This window comes from Ovis aries, chromosome 24 (genome assembly GCF_016772045.2).
Source record: "Ovis aries strain OAR_USU_Benz2616 breed Rambouillet chromosome 24, ARS-UI_Ramb_v3.0, whole genome shotgun sequence".
Taxonomy (NCBI): Eukaryota; Metazoa; Chordata; class Mammalia; order Artiodactyla; family Bovidae; genus Ovis; species Ovis aries.
Genome location: NC_056077.1, coordinates 1521979 through 1540844, shown reverse-complemented (window position 1 = coordinate 1540844; position 18866 = coordinate 1521979). Strand labels below are relative to the sequence as shown.

The following is an 18866-nucleotide window of genomic DNA, read 5'->3' as shown; positions in this document are numbered from 1 at the left end:
AAGGGCTCTGAGGATGAAGTTTGGGGCCCAGTTACAGTGTTTTGGGTCCTAATTAGTTTTAACTGGCTTGAGCTCAGACTGGGCACAGCTGATTCCTAGTCCTTGAAAACAAACTGGGCAGATAGCTGGCCGTGTGCCAGTTGGAGGACCTGCCCATTTTTGTAGCAGCGATGACAGGAGCCTGATCGGTGAAATTGGGTCCGAGGTCGATGGGCCTAAGTGGCGATCACCCTCGGGGTCAGCAGAACAAGGTGATCTGAGTGTCTTGATGACAGGCTGAGGGAATAAAAAGTGATCATTAAACTCTTTGACACTTAAAAAAGTGAACTAACGGTTGGTTGTAAGGTGCTGTAGGATTTACAACCAAATCCTCAAGTGGAATACATTTTGTTGACCGAGGATGGAAGAAGTACTCACTTATTGGGGTCTGGGGAAGTCGTTCCATCTTATACATGACTGAACTCGATCTTATGCTAACAACTCTCAGCCTGTGTGTGGCCATCAGACACACATTGTGCACCTGATTTAATTATTAAAGAAAAGGGTGCATTGGCCAGAATTAAGGAGAGTAAACGCCTCCCTTCCTGGGGCGCTGAATGCTGGTGTTCCGTCCGTGCTAAGACTCCCTCCCAGATGCCCGGCCAGGCACTCGCTGGTCGTTTCCTGTCTCCCGCTGCGAGAGACCCACTCAGTCCTGCCCACTGTTGCAGCTGCACCCCACAGCCACCCCTCCTGCCTCAGGGGGACCCCACGGCCTCCCGTCTGCACGGTGAGAGGCTCCCAGCAGTTGCAGGGGGTGCCCAGCTGGGGCTCTGCCTGGGCCCCGTGTGACATTCTGGGCACCTAGCACCCTGGAGCACCTGGCAGCAAATCCTGAGTTTCCCCTGACTCAGCCCCTTGGCCTCAATCTAGGTCAGCTGGAGGACCTGACCTCCTCCTCTTCTTCCCAGACTCACTGCTTGGGCCCCGCCCTTGACCTTCTGTTCCAGTCTTTCAGGGTCCAGGGCTCCCCTGACCCTGGAGGAGGCAGCAGGGAGATGCCGGTGGTGGTGGAGGGGGCAAGGGAGAGGGCCCCAGGCTTCCACTTGATTGACAGCCATGAGGAGTGCCCGGGGGTGCTCGGGCTGACCAGGATGACATGGCTTCCCCGGGGGGGGGGGGGTCCCAAGCCCTGAGGGCAGAGGGCCGAGCTGGGACCAGTGCCCGCCCTGGGACCAGTGCCCGCCCTGGCTTGGCAGAGAACAGCAGGGAGCTCAGCGGCAGCTCTGCCTTGAAGCCACAGCCCCCAGCTCGGCCCGCCTGCCCCAGAATTCACCACGTGACACTGTGCACGGCTCCAAAGGGAATTTATCCGAGTCAAATGATTGTGACTTGGTGTCACACCCACCCCCGGACGCCCATCCTCCCGCCCTTTCTCCTGTGGGGCAGCCTCTGTTCTCTGAATTAGCCAGTCGCCACGTGAATGTGACCCGGGTATGACATGACTATCTCTTCTCTGGGGAGATGTTAGCTCCCCTGGGGACCACTCAGGTGGGGAACTGGCTCCCGCAGGGTCCGTCTCTGGGTGGGAACCAGTCCCAGCTGCCTGTACGCGAGCAAAGCACCAGGGTCTCAATGGAAGTGACGCTTGGACCCCAGGATGGGAGTGGGGGCAGGTGGGAGCAAGACCCAAGCAGCGAGAAGGGGCAAAGGTTGGCATGCTTTCCTGGGGTGCCCAGAGCAGGTCTCACGGCCCCCTGGAGGAGCTGCGGGCCCTGGCAGACATGGCCCTCAGCCTGCACCTCCTCTCTCCCTCTTGGCAGGGGTGGGAGGCGGCCGGCCCCAGGGACAGGGACAGGGCCCCTTCCCCGTCTTGCCCACTGTACTCTTGGCTGAAGGGCCACAAGGGCAGGTCCGGGCAGGGCAGCAAAGGCCAAGGCACCCAGAGATGAGGGAGGCTCTTGCGTCACAGGCGCCTGCTCAAGTTGGCAGGGATGTGGCTCCTGGGCCAGGCGCTCCCAGAACGTACCCTCCTCCTCCGGTTCGCTTGGCGCCCAGACCAGGCAGACTCTTGAGGTCACGCGTTTCTACACGGCATGCCTGGGATTCTCCTGTATTCCCCCTCGGCCTGCCGCAGGGCCCACGCAACAGCGGGCAGGGGGGCGGGGAGCACGTTTCTAATCTACAACCCAGCCTGGCAGGGAGGGAGGCTCGCCCGGGATCAGTCCTGGCCGCCACCGGCTGCCGGACCCCGCACCCCGAAGCCCAAGTCGGATGGGGTCAGGGCAGAAGGAGAACCTGGAGCTGCTGCCGGCCCTCGGCAGGTGTCCCTCCAGGTGAGGGGTCTCAGGAGGGCAAGGGGTGCAGGCCTCTTGGAACTGTGGTGCTGTGGCCCCACGGCGGGTCTCTGGGCCAGGCTCTCCATCACCCCTGGTCTTTCCCACAGGGGGTCGTGAGCGGCTGCGCCCAGGCCCTGGGCAGCATTCTGGGCGGTGGCCCCAGGGAGAGGTCAGGGCCGCGCCTGCCCTCCCAGGTGCTGGCGCTCAGTCACCCTGCTTCTGCCTGCAGGTGTGGCTCTGTCTGGCTCTCCTGGGGCTTTCCTTCCTGGGAGACAGAGGTGAGAGCCCAGGCAAGCATCCTGCTGCCCTAGAGCCCAGGCCTCGGCCCTCTGGGCAGGCTGCGGCTCCTTGGGGCTGGGTGTTCCCCAGCAGGGAGGCAGGGCTCCGGCCACATGTGTCCTGCTCGCTCCGAGGTCTGTCCTGGGCCCTCACATCATCTAGCTTTTCTTCCCGGCTCCATCCCCGGGAGATATGTGTGGGGTCACTTCCAAGCTCACCAGTTTTTTGTTTTTTGTTTTTTTCAATTTTATCTTATTTTAACACCAAGAAGCATTTTGTATTGGGATGTAGCCACTTAACACTGTTGTGATAATTTCAGGTGGACAGTGAAGGGACTCACGTATCCATCCTTCCCCAAAGCCCGCTTCCGATCAGGCTGGCACACAACGTGAGCGGAGCTCTCTGTGCTGCACAGTAGGTCTTTGTGGGTTATCCATTCTAAAGATAGCGGTGTGCACGTGACCCTCCCAAAGTCCTTAGCTAGCCCTTCTCCCCCACGCCCACTGGTTCTTGAAGGCCGTCACCTGTGCCTGCTGGGTCTGTGTGAGAACACTCAGGTCCTGTGGCTTTGATAACTTTCGAAGTCCTTCCCTGAGGCTGCTCAGCCGGCTCAGGAGCAGACAGAGACGCAGAACAGGGTGGAGCCGTCCTCACCCCCAGGCCTTCTCACCGAAACCTCAGAACGACACCCAGGAGACCCTCCTCTTGTCCCAGCAGGGGGACTGAGGCCTCCCCAGTCTCCAGCCTGGGAGCCACTCACCACTCACAGGGCCCACTTATGTCTAAATTGATTAAAATCAGGTGAAAAGTTTAGTCACACAAACCGAGGTACTGAGCCCTTTACCGTGGAAAGTTTCGGGGGGCGGCTGCTTGTGGTTCAGACAGTTGGTCACAGGTAGGAGTCTAGAGCTACTCAGGAGGGGAGCCACCTCGGGCCCTGCCCCAGGCCCTGTTATTGCAGAGGGGCCACCTGGGGGCTGCTGGGCTGACCATGAGCATTCTCACCCACCTCTCGACCAGCAAGCGGCTTTGTCCCGGAGGCCCGCGTCGTCGGGAGCACCGAGGCATCCCCCCACAGCGGCCCTGGCAGGTCGGCCTGAGAGAGCAGGGCCGCCACGCCTGCAGGGGCAGCCCCATCAGCCTCCGGTGGCTGCTGCCCGCCTCCCACTGCGTCTGAAGGTGAGTCCCGCTTCCCTCTCACTGGGGCTGCGTGGTGCCTCCACCCACGTTACCCCGGGTTCCGTCCCTGGTCAGGGGACTAGATCCCACACGCTGCAACTAGGGCCCAGTGCAGCCACGTAAACAAAAATGAGAGTCTGTATAAAAAAAGAACTCCTGCCTGTGTGCTTTTGCACACTTCTCAGGGGACCCCGTCCTGACCCGTCTCAGGTCAGTGTCTTACCTGCCAGAGGGCTCTGCTCAGCTGTCCTCAAACACTAGGAGGGAGCCATCCGCCACCACCCACCCCGCAGCTGCACCTGGAGCCCCTGAGCTCCGGCCGGCCGCCTGCCTGCCTCCTGGCACAGAACCTGTCTGCCGCCCGCCGCCAGCCTCGGCCTCTGCTGTCTGGGCACCGCTTGCCTCGCTGTCCGCCTGGCCTGGGAATAGTGGGGTCCAGTCCTTTCTACCCCCAGCAGCAAGGCCCTGCCTCATGCGGGGCTCTGCACAAAGATGGATCATCTAACTCCACGGCTGGAGTGGACCCTGGAGTCTTTGTCCCCACCCAGATGTGGCCAGCCCCGTGGGCCAGGGCTGAGCAGAGAGGGTCTGAAAGAAGCCCCCAAGCGCATGGCCCTCACCCCCAGAAGCCAGTTCCGATGGTGCCAGTGCCACCAGACTCTTCCTCCTCATGCCCCATCACCTGCCTCTGCTTTCCGCACAGCTCTGTGAGCCTGGGAGCATCTGTCCTCCACACCAGCCCCCCAGCTGTCTCCGTGGCCGTTCTCTGCATCATCCGACACCCCTCCTTCAACGAGAATGCGTCTGCTGAAGCTGGCTTGGCTGTGCCCGTCTCCCAAACCATCAGGCCCATCGCTCTGGCCTCGGCGGGCTCCTCCTTCCCATCGGGCACCCTCTGCTGGCTGACTGGCTTGGGGGACATCAGGCAGGATGGTGGGTGAGGGGGCAGGGGCGGAGGGGGCGGCCCCGAGGTGGAGTAGGCCGCGTGCATGGGTGACTCATGGCCTCTCTGCGCATCTCTGTCCCCGAGTGCCTGGTGCTGCACACCGCTCACCTCGATGCCCGCTTGGGTCAGGCATCTGCCTCACCGTGTGGGGCGGGGCTCACCCCCGAGGGCAGGCACGGCCGCACTTCCCATCCACGGGCGGGCCCCTCCTCCCTCCCTGATGCCCCTCCCCTTCAGTGGCCCTGCTGGAGCCCCACAGGCTTCAGGAGGTGGATGTGCACATCGCCAGCCTGCAGAGCTGCCGCAGGCTCTCCTGCCTGGAGCCCATCACCAAGGAGATGCTGGGTGCTGGCCACTTCAGGGCTGGAAGGGCTTCTGCAAGCTCAGACCCTCATTGGCACTCCTGCCCTGGTCCTCCACGGGGCCTGGGAGCCACCGGACCCCTCCAGGCCTGTTTCCTGCTCAGCACAGTGAGGTGAGGAAGCAGAGCCCCATTCACAGGGAGTCTGTGACATGCCTGCTCCATGCTTAGCCAGGCTCCCCAGGTCCCCTTTTATCCTAAGTGACCCTGAGAGGCAGGCTGGGTCCTGGACTCGGAGCAGGGGAGAGATATCACCATCTTGCTCTACTAGGTGGAGGGCTTTGTCTTGCCCCCGAGGTGGAATAGTGTCTGGAGCAGCTGGAGCTCGACGGATGCTTGTTACAAGAATGAGTCTGGAGTCAACCTGACAATAAAAAGCCAGAGAACTCGGGCTCTGGTTGCTGCAGGGAGGTGAGAGGATGGTGCAAAGATGCAGAGGGTCGGAATCCAGGCTCAGAGAGGCCATGTGACTTATAAGGGAGGCAGCGTGCATCAGGGGAAGCATCCAGGCTTGGAATAATAATAAAGTGACTGAATCTCAGCGATGCTGTAACCTAGCTGTGTGACCTTTAGGGAGTTGCTTAATCTCTCTGAGCCTCAGAGGCCTCAAAAAAAAAAAAAAAAAAAAGAGGCAGATAGAGCTGATATGCAGGGCTGCCAACAGGACAGATCAAGGATGAAGCTCCTGCCTGGACACCTGGAGCCCCAAAGAGCTTGCCTTGTGTGCCCTGCTCCCCTGCCCCGGCATCCAGCCCCTCTCTGTCCCTGTGCTCCCTGAAGTCAGCCTCAGCCCGAGAGCCCCGGGACCTGTCTGCTCTTCTTGCTTCTACCAGGGTGACTCTGGAGGTTCCCTGGTCTGCCCGCTTCAGGACCAGCACTGGGTGCAGGCGGCAGTGGTGAGCTTCAGTGGAGTCTGTGCTGAGCCCAGCCACCCGGGCGTGTGTGCCAGGGTCTCCGCCTGCCAGCCCTGGATCCGTGCCACGGCCTCCTGCCGAGACACCTGCGCGGGGGCTGACCCCTCGCTGGGGCATGGCCTGCCCTTCTCCCGTCATCTCCTCCGAGCTGCCCCTTTCTGTGCAGCCTTTCCCTGCTCTGCCTCACTGTCCCGCCTGTCCCTGCCTGTCCCCGCCTGTCCTGCACTCCACCCTGACCCCCACGTGACCAGGATGGAAGACGGCCAGGGCATGCAGGCGGCTTGACTTGTTTAAGGCAAAGAGCTGGGTCAGGAGGGAAGCACAAGGCTGCTGGGCCCTGGGGGGCCTGGGGGACTGGGGGCGGCCAGCACCCTCTTGCTAACACCAAATGCTTGGTGGCCTGCTCCTCTGGCCTGTTCATTTGGCCTGTCACGCCAGAGGGGGCTGCAGGACTACATGCCCTAAGCGGACATCCCCGGGGGGGCTTTGTGCCCCTGGTTTGGGGGTATCTGTGGCGGGAGGCGGGGCAGGCTGTGGATGGTGTTTGCTCTCAGAGCAGTGGCCTGGGGCTCATCCTGGTCTTGGAAGGCTACATACCTGGCAGCGTCTACGTAAAAGGCAGGTAATGACTTTTTCATTCTTTTCGAGTCTCTCCGTGAGTCTGGCTCTTCTCTGCACAGGGACACCCACAGAGTGAGCCCACAACCTCCAGCACAGGCACGGCTGGGTGGTAGGGAAGCGGGCCTGACCCTCACCGTGGCCCCCGCCTTGTTCCCCCATCCAGGGATTTTCTCACCGAAACCAAATGGCTTGGCCCATCCAGGTTGCAGGGTGTGAGCGGTGATGTGACTCCAGGTCCAAGTCTCACTGTCCAGCCACGAGAAAGGAGCAGAGAGCCCAGCACACCTGCGTCCACACCCCAGGCCCTCCCTCCTGGCTGTCGGCAAAGGAAGGGGTGGCCCTGAGTGGCTCCTGGCGCAGACTGGGTCCAGGGAGCCCAGGTGGGAAGGCGCTCCCAGCCCCTCCCTCTGCCTGTCCTCCGACCACGCCCCGGCTAGGAAGAGGGTCCGAGGAGACTTTCCTCTGTCCGGAGAGGGGGTGTAGCAGGCAGGGCCCCAGCTTCTGGGTGCAGACCCGGCCAGAAGGGGCCTGGAGGGCATCTTGTGGCCCTGGAGTTGCCTGGTGGAACCCTGCTTCCTGTCCGCGTCTCAGAAGCCGCCTGTGTAGAGGGCAGGCTCTGCTGCTGCGGCCTGTCCCGGCCTGGGAAGCCCTGTCTCCTCACTGGAGGGGTCCAGGGTCATTGTCAAAAGCCTGCCAGGACCCCATCCCCTAGCAAACCTAAAACCTGTAGAGGAGAGCCTGGATTCCTGCAGCTGCACAGCTGGCCTGCCCTTGGCGTCCCATCCCTGGAAAAAGGCCCTGAGAGCCCACGTCTCTGCTGTCTGCTGTGTGGCCTGGGGAGCTCCCTCCTCCTGCAGGGAGGCAGGGAGGACCTGTTATCTCCCTTTGTCCCCATGTGGACACTGTCACGTGGCAGCAAGTGGCCAACTAAGCAGGGCTAGGTCAGACCCCAAGCATCTTGGCTGCAAAGACTTTTCTCCCCAACTGGGCAGGGATTGGAGCCAGTGCCACCCCCTCCAGGAAGCCCTCCCTGGTTCCTGCCAGGCACACTGTCTCCCCTCCTCTATCCTCCAGGACCCTAGTCTTTGGGGTTCCTCAGGAGGGTGTCATTTTGAGGCCCAGACTGAGCCCCATGGAGACAGCTCAGGCCCTGTGACTGGCGTCTCTGGGTCCCGTGGGCCCCACCACAGATCAGATTGGCACAGCCCCAGCTACCCGGCCTGGGGAAGCTTCTTCCTAACTGTCCTCTGTCCGGCCAGGGCCTGATGACTTAGCTGATTAGGCCCCTGGGAGGGGCTGGGACTTTCCTGCCCACTTTCCTGCCCCAGCCCCCTGCCCAGCTCCTAACTGCAGGCTGTGGGTCCTCCGAGATCCTTGAGGTCAGCGGCCCCTTCTTAGGTGTGGGGGAGCTGAGACATGTACATGCTACATTTATGATTAAAAATGATTTGAGACTAAGATGGAGAATGAGCAGCCTCGTCCCCTCCTCCAGTGTATGGCTTCAAGCCAGAGTCAGAAGTTGAGAGTCTGGCTGCAGACCAGGGCCTGACCTCCGGGGCTCTGCAAGGTGGACCCCAGTGCCCCTCCGCCCCCCAGGCTTGGCGGAGCTGCAGGGCTCGGGGTTGGCAGGGCAGGAAAGGACTGGGAAACGCAAAGGCAGTCTTGCCTCCGTGGTTCTGGAACCTCACTTGATGCGGAAATCGGTCCTAGGGGATTAATGTCAAAGTGTGTCCGCACGTGTGAGCATACACAGGCGTGTGCACGTGTATCAGTTCAAACCTTCCATCTGTGACACAAACACCTTCAACTCTACAAAGCCAGCAAGAAGAATTTTCAGCAACTGCGAAAGTGCTAATGCAGTCATTTCGTCGAAAAACCTCAAAATGATGGGAAGAACCTAAGGACTACAAGCCTCCCTGCCGGGGAAACGCAGAAGTGCCCTAAGGCAAACCCCACACCCCAGCAATGAGATAAATGCAATCTACAAAATGAAGCCGCCAAAGGATGCTACTCTTTACAATAATGTAAAATATTGAGTATTGATTATGCGTTTACTCCCTCGACACAGTATGCGTGTGTGTGTGCTAAGTGGCTCCAGTTGTGTCCGACCCTCTGTGACCCCACAGACTGCAGCCCACCAGGCTCCTCTGCCCATGGGATTCTCCAGGCAGGAATACTGGAGTGGGGTGCCATGCCCTCCTCCAGGGGATCTTTACGTTCTGCATCGGCGGGCAGATTCTTTACCACTAGCACCACCTAAGCGCAGAGCTGCCCTAAGGCAAACCCCCTCACACTGTGGGCAAGCCTCACTGTGTAGTATATGATACATCTTGTTTACATCTTGTGTATCACAAACTATGTAGCTTGCACCATGTTCACATTATTGCACGTCAACGACATGTTAGATTAGGTCTCAGGTTTGTTTCCAGGGTATGTCTCACATTGTGTCAAGGTGTTGGATTCAAAGAAAACCAGAGCAACAAGGGACCAGAAACCCCAGAACAGACTGGGCTCCACTCAGAAGGAAGCAAGCGGGGATTGAGGGTCAAGGAGCAAGGGGTGGATGGATGATGGAGCATTTCTAAGCAGAGACAGCATGTCTGGGGGAATTCTGGCTAAACCAACCTAAAGAGGCTCCTGACACAGCCCAGGGAGATGAAACCTTGGGTGGGGAGTGAGGGTTCTGATCAGATATCAAGGGTGATCAGGTACTAAGGGCAGGGTTCTTGCTGAATCAGCAAGGGTAAAGTAGGGTGTAACCAGGAAGGGCACCGCTGGGCCAGGAGAAGGTTCAGGGGCCACACTGATGAGGGGAGCGCTGTCATAGCCACAGGTGGGAGGAGACAGGGGACCAGCCTTTCTAGAGATGGTTTAGTGTTGCCATGGGGTTCCAGGGAACCTGCTCCAGACACAACAGCCAATGAGGAGACAGCGCTGGGACGCTGACAGCAAGAGCTGCTGCTGCTGCTAAGGCGCTTCAGGCGTGTCCGGCTCTGTGCGACCCCATGGACTGCAGCCCACCAGGCTCCTCCATCCCTGGGATTCTCCAGGCAAGAGCACTGGAGTGGGGCGCCATCGCCTTCTCCAGACAGCAAGAGCAGCCTGGGCATAAGCAGGAGCAGAGTCCCAGTGAACACAGTTGGGAGGCAGGGGCCCAGGCGTGTCTCTGAGATGAGCCGGGACAGTTGCGGGGGTGGTCCCCTGGGGGCTACCCCACAAGAGCAGCGGACACTCTGCCCCACAGGAGACGTGTGCTCTACGGCATGAGCCAGGGTGCAGAGAAGAGGGGCTCGAGGGGCAGGGCGGGACCACCCCCACAGCCAGGTGGGTGCCCAGGGGTGGGGGACCCACAGAGATGGTGGCTGCACCCAGCTGGGCCCAGGGGCCCTCCCCTCCCTCGGTGACACCCGCAGCCAGAGACAGGCAGGACCACGTCTGCTCTCCATGCTCTTTAATGAGTGTCATCGGGGGTAGGCTTGGGGCAGGGGGCCGGGGAAGGTGGGAGAAGGTCCCTCCTTGGCCGGAGGCAGTGGGGAGGGGACAGAGGGGGCCGGCTCCTCCGCTGACTCGGGGCAGCCTGGGGACCAGGCTCAGGGCTCCTGGGGGACGTACTGGTGGATCCAGTCCAGGTAGGAGGTGATGCGGGTGTAGACGCCAGGATAGTCGGGGTTTGCGCAGCCGTCGCCCCAGCTGACCACACCTGCCTGCAGCCAGGTGCCGTTCACCTTGCAGACCAGGGGCCCTCCAGAGTCACCCTGCGGGGTGGGGTGGGGGAGTTAGTGTGGCTGCAAAGCCAGGCGGTGGGGGCTGCGGGTTCGCTGACCCACCTGGCAGGAGTCCCTCCCGCCGTCCCCAGCACACAAGTTATCCTCCTGCACGATGGGTACGCTGTAGTCCGTGGACAGGCCAGAGTGGTACTTCCAGTCACAGACACTGTTCTCCACGATGGGCACCTTCACCTGCCTCAGGGGGTATGGGGGCGGCAGGGGCCCTGGGGGAGGGGGCGGAGGGAGGCAGTATCAGGGGGAAGCACGCGGTGGGGACCCTGGACCCCAGAGGAAACACCAGAGCCTGGAGCCTGGCCCCACCTCATCCTGGGGTCCCCGACACTCACTTCCATTGTCCACGTCGCCCCAGCCCGTCACCCAGCACTGTGACCCTGGGGGGAAGGTCTCCGATGCAGGGGGCAGGGTGACCGGCCGGACATGGCAGGAGATGCTCACGGGCTCCTCCAGCTGCAGCAGGGCGATGTCCGCCCCATTCTCAACCATGTAGTAGTGGGGGTGGGGGATGACCCTGCTGATGGGCAGCAGCCGGTCCTGGTAGTACAGGTGCTGCTCCCGCAGCTGCACCCTGAAGTCTGAGGGCTCCTGGAGTTCCCTGAGGACAGAGACGGGCCCCCTACTCAGAGCTGAGCCACCCTCGGGACACCCAGGAGCCTGGGTGGAGCCCCGGGCGCACCCCACCCGCAGGCCCCCTGGAGACTCACGGTCCGATGCAGTGGGCTGCGGTCAGCACCCACTGGGGGTGGATCAGGGAGCCCCCGCAGTGGTGCTTCCAGTACTGGTCTCTGACTCTCAGGCTCACCTGCCAGGGCCACCTGCTCCCAGGGGCCTCCTGTCCCCCGATGATGCCTGCGCGCTGCAGGGCCTGGCCTGGGGCTGGAGCAGGAAGCCTTCAACCCTGGGCTCCTCTGAACCCACCACCCGCCCCTGGGCTTGTGGGGGTGGGGGAGGGCAGAGACTCCGTGGGCCCGGGGTCAGGACTCACCAGGGGCTGCGGAGACCAGGCTCAGCAGGAGGGCCAGCGCCAGCAGATGGAGCATCTGGAAGGAGCAGGGAGGGGTCTGGGGGTGAGAGTCTGGGGGTTTGCAGTCTGGGGTCTGGGGTTGGGGTCTAGGGGTGTGGAATTTGGGGGTGCAGGGTCTGGGGGTCTGAGGTCTGGGGTCTGGGGTTGGGGTCTAGGGGTGTGGAATTTGGGGATGCAGGGACTGGGGTCTGGATTCTGGGGTCTGGAATCTGGGGTCGGGGGTCTGGGGGTGCAGGGTGGGGTCTGGGGTCTGGGGGTGTGGGGTGTAGGGTGTGGGGTCTGGGGTCTGGGGTCGGGGTGTGGGGTGTAGGGTGTGGGGTCTGAGGTCTGGGGTCCGGTGGCATTCGGCCCTTGATCAGGGGGTCTGTCCAGGCGGGGGTCTGGGGCCTCAGTGCTCGGCCACCCGGCTGCACAGTGACACCCGGTGTCAGGGTCCTGCTGGGGGGCTCACCTTGGCAGGTCCAGGCTGCTCTTGCCCAGCCTGCTCTCTCTGCCCCTTTATCCTCACAGACAACAACAGGGTCAGAGGAGAGGGCAGGTCCTCCAATCCAGGGGAGTGGGGGAGGAAGTGGATGACTCAGACCAGAGTGAGTCCATCTGGTCAGGAAGGGGCCCTGCCACCCCCGTCCACACCAACAGACCCGATTCCTCCATGTGGTCCCATATCCATCTCTGGCTGTTATCTGAGAAGTTAACTCTACCATCAGGGGAGCCTCGTTATCTGAGGATCTGAGTGCCATCGCAGAGGGACAGATCACGGGATGTGATGGGGAGGGGACAGGAGAGGCCAGAGCCACCTTCCCTGGACACTCCCCCACCAGGCCCAGCACCCCTGTCCCCCGCCTGCAGGCCGGGTGAGCCCCATCCCTGTCCACCCACTCCGCCTCCTCACTCTCCCCTGGGCCTGCTGGTCACCCGGTTCTGCAGCCCATCTGCCCTCCTCACCTCACGGCCTCCTGACCCCTGCCTCCCCCTCCCTACCATCCATGTGGTACCTCCTGTCCTGCCCCCACCCTGCTGGGACACCAGCCTGGCTCTGGGACCCTCCTGTCCCTGGCTAGCTCTCTTGAACACCCTAGAGGTGTACTCAGCTGGATTTCTGGGGGTTGGCACTCCTGGAGGCAGGCAGGAAGACAGGCTGCCCAGGCCCCATCTCAGGCGTCCCTCCAGCCGACCCTGGTCACTTATTCTATCAACAATTCATCCTCTGGCCTCCAGGTGCTGCATCCGGGCCCATGCAGCAGGTTGATGGAGATGGAACTCTAGCAGCCCACGGTCGGGGCGGGGCGCGGGGAGCGGGGGAAACAGGGACAACAGTGACATTCTGGTGCCCAGAGCCTGCTAGGGGACCAGACAAGGCTTAGGGAGCTCCAGAGAGCCTTACCTCCAAAGGAAGCTCTGATTGGCTTAGCCCTGGGAAGAGGGCCAATCAGCAGCTTAAGCATGTGCTCATTCTGATTGGCTAACATTGGACCAATACCTGGTCAGGCCTGGGATGTGGGCGGGGCTAGGTGATAGGAAGGTGTGGACAGACCCCACGTGAGTCCTCCCGAAGACCCTCTCAATTGAGTATCCTTAGTTCATAAAGACCACCTCCTCCTCTTGAAACTCAGCAATAAGTTTAAGCCCCTTGCACAAAATCAGTAATAACCAAATAAATAAATAATTCGTTGAAGAAATGTAACCTAGAAAGATTCTACCTAGTTAATGAAAATGCGGTATAAATTGGGCGATCACGTTGGGGGTCCAGTTTGCAAGGTTCTGAGATGCATTTCCCAGTGTTGTGAGGATGCATCCCACGTGTCCCACCGGCTGGGGAAGAGATGCTGTCGGCCGATGGTGTCCTGTCCTCAACAGCCCTAAACCAGTGGCCTCTTGAGCTTTCTGTGGATTCCCCACTGCAGAATGAGTAAGTGATGAGTGAAGCTGGTCAGTGCATTCAGCCCCCAGGGTAGCCCCAGGGGAAGTCTCTGTCTGAGGCTGTGGTCTTTGGGGCCAGGGATGGGGGTCCTGCCTCCCCAGGCATCGCAAGCCACTGGCCTGAGTGGGACCTGAAGTGAGAAAGGACAGGAGGAGGACTCCCAGGGAGGAGCCTGGGGGATGCCCCAAGAGCCTCAGTCTGCTAAGGACAGGGTGATGCAGAGAAAGTGGGGCTGGGCCACCCCGGGTGAGAGGCCTGCTGCCCTGGGGAAGATGGACCTGGGGGCAGGTCTCTCCGGGGGTGGTCTTTGGGAGTGACCGGGGCAGTGTGGAGCAGATCGGAGTTGGGGAGTGTGTGTCAGGAGGGACCAGCTGACTGGCCATCCCTGACCTGCCCACCAGGTCGTGGTCTCAGAGTGGCGGTCTGGCTGCAGCTGTGGCTCTGGGCTGGGACCTCCAAGGAGGGTGTGGGGAGCACAGCTGGACCTGGGGCACTGAGGTCTGCGGACTCTCCTGCCTGTGACCGTGGCCTCAGTTCCCACAAGGAAGAAACGCTGAGGTGGACTGGACCCAGTGCTTCTTGCCCCAGGCCCAGCCTATGGCCTGTGCTCTCCCTGCCAGGGAGGGGTCACGGGTCGAGGGTCAGAGAGCAGGAAGCCTGGAGAGCCTGTGATGTGGGCCAGTCAGGACAGCCACAGCCCTCACCCAGCTCACCTACAGTCAGGTACTAGCTGACCAGAGGTCCACTAGGTTGTCCTGTGGGCAGAATGGTGTAGGCCCAGGAGGCCAGAGAGCCGGGGAGTCCTCATCCTCTACTTTCCGAGCCTGGGCTCACCTGCCCGACCTCCCTGGTGTCCCGGGGACGCAGCATGTCCAGCCAGCCGATAGCAGCTGCCCTCTGGGTCTGGTCGTCCTGGCTGGTGGTCTGCAGGGCAGCGGGGGAGGCTAGGATCAGGGGGAGCTCTACAGGGGGAAGGGGGCAGCATCCCTGTGCTGCAGAGTCACACACGGAACGCCAGACCCCCGCAGCAGCCGTGAGAGGGTGTTATCAGTGCAGGGTGATGTCCAGAGTGTTAGGGCAGTAGCCTGGAAAGAGACTCAGAAACAGTCCCCTATTTTCAGGAGATGGAGAGGGGGACCTTCCTAGCACGTGTTTCTGGAACAACTGTGTCATCTGTGTGGGAAGAGAGGTGAGCCTTGGTGCTCACCCTGTAGCACACAGAGAAACTGTTCACAGGGGACCCTAGGCCTCAGTGTAGACGATAAGACTGTAAAACACGGGAGAGAAACTATAGCGGGAAACCCTGACCTGGAGGAAGGCGAGAAGACTCGGAAACCTCCACGAGAAACAGAAGAGCTGGTGAGTTTCTGAGTCAGAAGAAACTGGACCTCGCCAAATTGAAAACTTACACTCTGAGGGACACCATTAAGAAAGTGAAAGTGTAACCCACCCCCTGAGAAGGATATCTGTGAGGCAAGAGCCAGGTACAGCGGGGAGAGCAGGAGGCTTACAACCCCTCAGACGACACCCAACTGATTAAAGGGGCAGCAGCTTGTGTAGACGCTTCCTCAAAGGTGAGGCACCTTCTTCCTCATCAGGAAAGTGCGGAGAGGAGCCGCTGCCCCTCACCCTTTGAAATGCAGGGACACCCCAGGCTCTGCCCACTGCCTCCCCGTGTCCCTCTGCGCTGCGCAGCTGGGCGGGCGCTCGCTCGAGAAGGGGTCAGTGTTGCAGAAGAGAGGAGGGTGCCAGCCGGAGCAAAAGGGCTTGTGTTCAGGCAAGGCTAATGGAGATGGGAGGGTAATGGACACGTGGGCATTGACCAAATACGTCGCTGGATTAGGGGCAGAACCGGGTTTTACCCACCGGAGAAGGCAGGAGATAGGAGACGGGGCTGCAGTAAACCCTGAGGTGTGGAGCTGGGGTTGGGGAAGACTGATGGCTTCAGTGTAGACACTGAACTGTACAGTTCAGCAAATACAGGGAGTGAGAGCCCGTGTGTGTGCGCACGCATCAGCCCGTGTGTACATGTGTGTGATCCCTTGTGCACGTGTGTACATGTCTGTGTTCACATGCCAGCCCATGTGTGCCTGTGTGTGCTCACGTGTGAGACCCCGTGCAATCCCCTAGCTGTGTCCCTGGGAGCACCCGGGAGCCTGAGTGTCACCGTCACTGGAGTTCACGGGTGCGTCTGCACTGCTTTGGAGAGTTTTATGCAAATCTAAACCCGTTCTAAAAAATTACATTAAAAAAAAAGAAATACAGAATAGGGTTTGAGGCCCAGCTCAGCCCTGTGACTGGCGTCTCTGTGCCCACCCGTCCCCGGGTCCCGTGGGCCCCACCGCAGATCAGATGGGCACAGCCCCAGCTGTCCAGCCTGGGGCAGCCCCTTCCTAACCGTCCTCTGCCTGGCCAGGGCCTGATGACTGAGCTGATTAGGCCCCTGGGAGGGGCCGGGACTTTCCTGCCCCTCCTTCCTGCCCCAGCCCCCTGCTCAGCTCCTAAGCACAGGCTGCGGTTCCTCTGGAAAGCTCGAGACCACGGCCCCCTCTTAGGTGTGGGGGAGCTGAGGTACGGGGTTGGGTAGGGAGCTGCTTGATGATCCACGGTGGAGGGGGACAGAGGCAGTGGGGGGCAGACTTGTCTCCTCCCTGCCAACCCTGGGCCCAGAGCCCGCTCCTTGTTTGATCAGCTGACAAATCAGGACGTTAGAGGCTCTACCTACGCTCTGAGCCCATGGGGACTACACACCTAGGAAGGTGGCCTTGGGGGAGGCACTGCGGTTGGGAGAACTGGGGCCCAGGCCACCCCTCCCAGGGCCCAGGAGGCCTGGTGTGGGGGCAGGAGAATCAGTGACCAGGGTCGGCTGGAGGGACGCCTGAGATGGGGCCCAGGCAGCCCCTGCCTGTTTTGAGGGGTGCTCACCTGAGAAATCCAGCTGAATACAACCCTAGGGTTTTCAAGAAAGCCAGCCAGGGACAAGAGGGCCCCAGAGCCAGGTTGGTGTCCCAGCAGGGTGGGGGCAGGACAGGAGGTACCACATGGATGGTAGGGAGGGGAAGGCAGGGGTCAGGAGGCCGTGAGGTGAGGAGGGCAGATGGGCTGCAGAACCGGGTGACCAGCAGGCCCAGGGGAGAGTGAGGAGGCGGAGTGGGTGGACAGGGATGGGGCTCACCCGGCCTGCAGGCGGGGGACAGAGGTGCTGGGCCTGGTGGGGGAGTGTCCAGGGAAGGTGGCTCTGGCCTCTCCTGTCCCCTCCCCATCACATCCCGTGACCTGTCCCTCTGCGATGGCACTCAGATCCTCAGATAACGAGGCTCCCCTGATGGTAGAGTTAACTTCTCAGATAACAGCCAGAGATGGATATGGGACCACATGGAGGAATCGGGTCTGTTGGTGTGGACGGGGGAGGCAGGGCCCCTTCCTGACCAGATGGACTCACTCTGGTCTGAGTCATCCACTTCCTCCCCCACTCCCCTGGATTGGAGGACCTGCCCCCTCCTCTGACCCTGTTGTTGTCTGTGAGGATAAAGGGGCAGAGAGAACGGGCTGGGCAAGAGCAGCCTGGACCTGCCAAGGTGAGCCCCCCAGCAGGACCGTGACACCGGGTGTCACTGTGCAGCCGGGTGGCCGAGCACTGAGGCCCCAGACCCCCGCCTGGACAGACCCCCTGATCAAGGGCCGAATGCCACCCAACCCCACACCCCAGACCCCACACCCTACCCCGCATCCCCGACCCCAGACCCCACACCCCAGACCCCAGACCCTAGACACCTCACCCCCAGACCCCGCACCCAGACCCCACACCCCATTTCCCCAGACAACACACTCCAAGACCCCTCTCTGCAGACGCCATACTCCCAGACTGCACACCCCCAGACTCGCACCCCCAGACCCCTCCCTGCTCCTTCCAGATGCTCCATCTGCTGGCGCTGGCCCTCCTGCTGAGCCTGGTCTCCGCAGCCCCTGGTGAGTCCTGACCCCGGGCTCGTGGGGGTCTTTGCCCTCCCTCACCCCCACAAGCCCAGGGGCGGGTGGTGGGTTCAGAGGAGCCCAGGGTTGAAGGCTTCCTGCTCCAGCCCCAGGCCAGGCCCTGCAGCGCTCGGGCATCATCGGGGGGAAGGAGGCCCCTGGGAGCAGGTGGCCCTGGCAGGTGAGCCTGAGAGTCAGAGACCAGTACTGGAAGCACCACTGCGGGGGCTCCCTGATCCACCCCCAGTGGGTGCTGACCGCAGCCCACTGCATCGGACCGTGAGTCTCCAGGGGGCCTGCGGGTGGGGTGCGCCCGGGGCTCCACCCAGGCTCCTGGGTGTCCCGAGGGTGGCTCAGCTCTGAGTAGGGGGCCCGTCTCTGTCCTCAGGGAACTCCAGGAGCCCTCAGACTTCAGGGTGCAGCTGCGGGAGCAGCACCTGTACTACCAGGACCGGCTGCTGCCCATCAGCAGGGTCATCCCCCACCCCCACTACTACATGGTTGAGAATGGGGCGGACATCGCCCTGCTGCAGCTGGAGGAGCCCGTGAGCATCTCCCGCCACGTACAGCCGGTCACCCTGCCCCCTGCATCGGAGACCTTCCCCCCAGAGTCACAGTGCTGGGTGACGGGCTGGGGCGACGTGGACAATGGAAGTGAGTGTCGGGGACCCCAGGATGAGGTGGGGCCAGGCTCCAGGCTCTGGTGTTTCCTCTGGGGTCCAGGGTCCCCACCGCGTGCTTCCCCCTGATACTGCCTCCCTCCGCCCCTTCCCCCCAGGGCCCCTGCCGCCCCCATACCCCCTGAAGCAGGTGAAGGTGCCCATCGTGGAGAACAGTGTCTGTGACTGGAAGTACCACTCTGGCCTGTCCACGGACTACAGCGTACCCATCGTGCAGGAGGATAACTTGTGTGCTGGGGACGGCGGGAGGGACTCCTGCCAGGTGGGTCAGCGAACCCGCAGCCCCCACTGCCTGGCTTTGCAGCCACACTAACCCCCCCACCCCACCCCGCAGGGCGACTCTGGAGGGCCCCTGGTCTGCAAGGTGAACGGCACCTGGCTGCAGGCAGGTGTGGTCAGCTGGGGCGACGGCTGCGCGAAGCCCAACCGGCCCGGCATCTACACCCGCATCACCTCCTACCTGGACTGGATCCACCAGTACGTCCCCCAGGAGCCCTGAGCCTGGTCCCCAGGCTGCCCCGAGTCAGCGGAGGAGCCGGCCCCCTCTGTCCCCTCCCCACTGCTTCCGGCTGAGGAAGGACCTTCCCCCACCTTCCCTAGCTGCCTGCCCCAATTCCCACCCCCGATGACCCCCCTCCCAGCTGACCCTTCTCTGCTGACCCCTCCCTGCCCTGAGCCCCTGCCCCAGCCCCCTCCCTGCTCAGCTCAGGGCACCGGCAGGGGCTGCGGACACATTAAAGAGCGTGGAGAGCAGATGTGGTCCTGCCTGTCTCTGGCTGCAGGTGTCACCGAGGGAGGGGAGGGCCCCAGGGCCCGGCTGGGTGCAGCCACCATCTCTGTGGGTCCCCCACCTCTGGGCTTGGGGG

The 18866-nt window shown here is 61.8% G+C and overlaps 2 protein-coding genes and 1 long non-coding RNA gene across 6 annotated transcripts; 2 read left to right on the top strand and 1 right to left on the bottom strand.

Moving 5' to 3' along the window:
- The first annotated feature begins 267 nt into the window (after positions 1 to 267).
- LOC132658606 (uncharacterized) lies at positions 268 to 8654 on the top strand. 3 transcript variants are annotated; one of them, XR_009598466.1, is made up of 5 exons: positions 268 to 1473; positions 2917 to 3011; positions 3618 to 3776; positions 4480 to 5197; positions 5917 to 8654. It is a non-coding gene; the product is annotated as an uncharacterized LOC132658606 (long non-coding RNA). The 3 variants fall into 3 exon arrangements; XR_009598465.1 differs by having other exon boundaries at positions 5355 to 8654; XR_009598464.1 differs by having other exon boundaries at positions 4480 to 8654.
- Positions 8655 to 10054: 1400 nt separating this feature from the next.
- Positions 10055 to 11900, bottom strand: TPSB2 (tryptase beta 2). Its single transcript, NM_001009412.1, is given in 6 exon segments — positions 10055 to 10373; positions 10446 to 10609; positions 10733 to 10998; positions 11108 to 11279; positions 11389 to 11443; positions 11879 to 11900. Coding segments are annotated over 5 exon segments (822 nt in total). The 5' UTR covers positions 11879 to 11900; the 3' UTR covers positions 10055 to 10208.
- A 3951-nt stretch (positions 11901 to 15851) lies between these two features.
- On the top strand, positions 15852 to 18753 carry LOC100144429 (tryptase-2). 2 transcript variants are annotated; one of them, XM_042239691.2, is made up of 6 exons: positions 15852 to 15919; positions 17263 to 17317; positions 17428 to 17599; positions 17709 to 17974; positions 18099 to 18262; positions 18335 to 18753. In XM_042239691.2, exons 2-6 carry the CDS (start codon positions 17263 to 17265, stop codon positions 18497 to 18499), a joined length of 822 nt encoding a protein of 273 aa, XP_042095625.1. In that variant the 5' UTR covers positions 15852 to 15919; the 3' UTR covers positions 18500 to 18753.
- The last annotated feature ends 113 nt before the right edge of the window (positions 18754 to 18866 follow it).

Bases quoted from the DNA above. Each gene is read 5' to 3' on its own strand.
- LOC100144429 (XM_042239691.2), top strand. From the start codon at position 17,263: ATGCTCCATCTGCTGGCGCTGGCCCTCCTGCTGAGCCTGGTCTCCGCA. The intron at 17,975-18,098 runs GTGAGTGTCGGG...CCTTCCCCCCAG, and splicing joins GGGCGACGTGGACAATGGAA to GGCCCCTGCCGCCCCCATAC. The intron at 18,263-18,334 runs GTGGGTCAGCGA...CCCACCCCGCAG, and splicing joins GCGGGAGGGACTCCTGCCAG to GGCGACTCTGGAGGGCCCCT.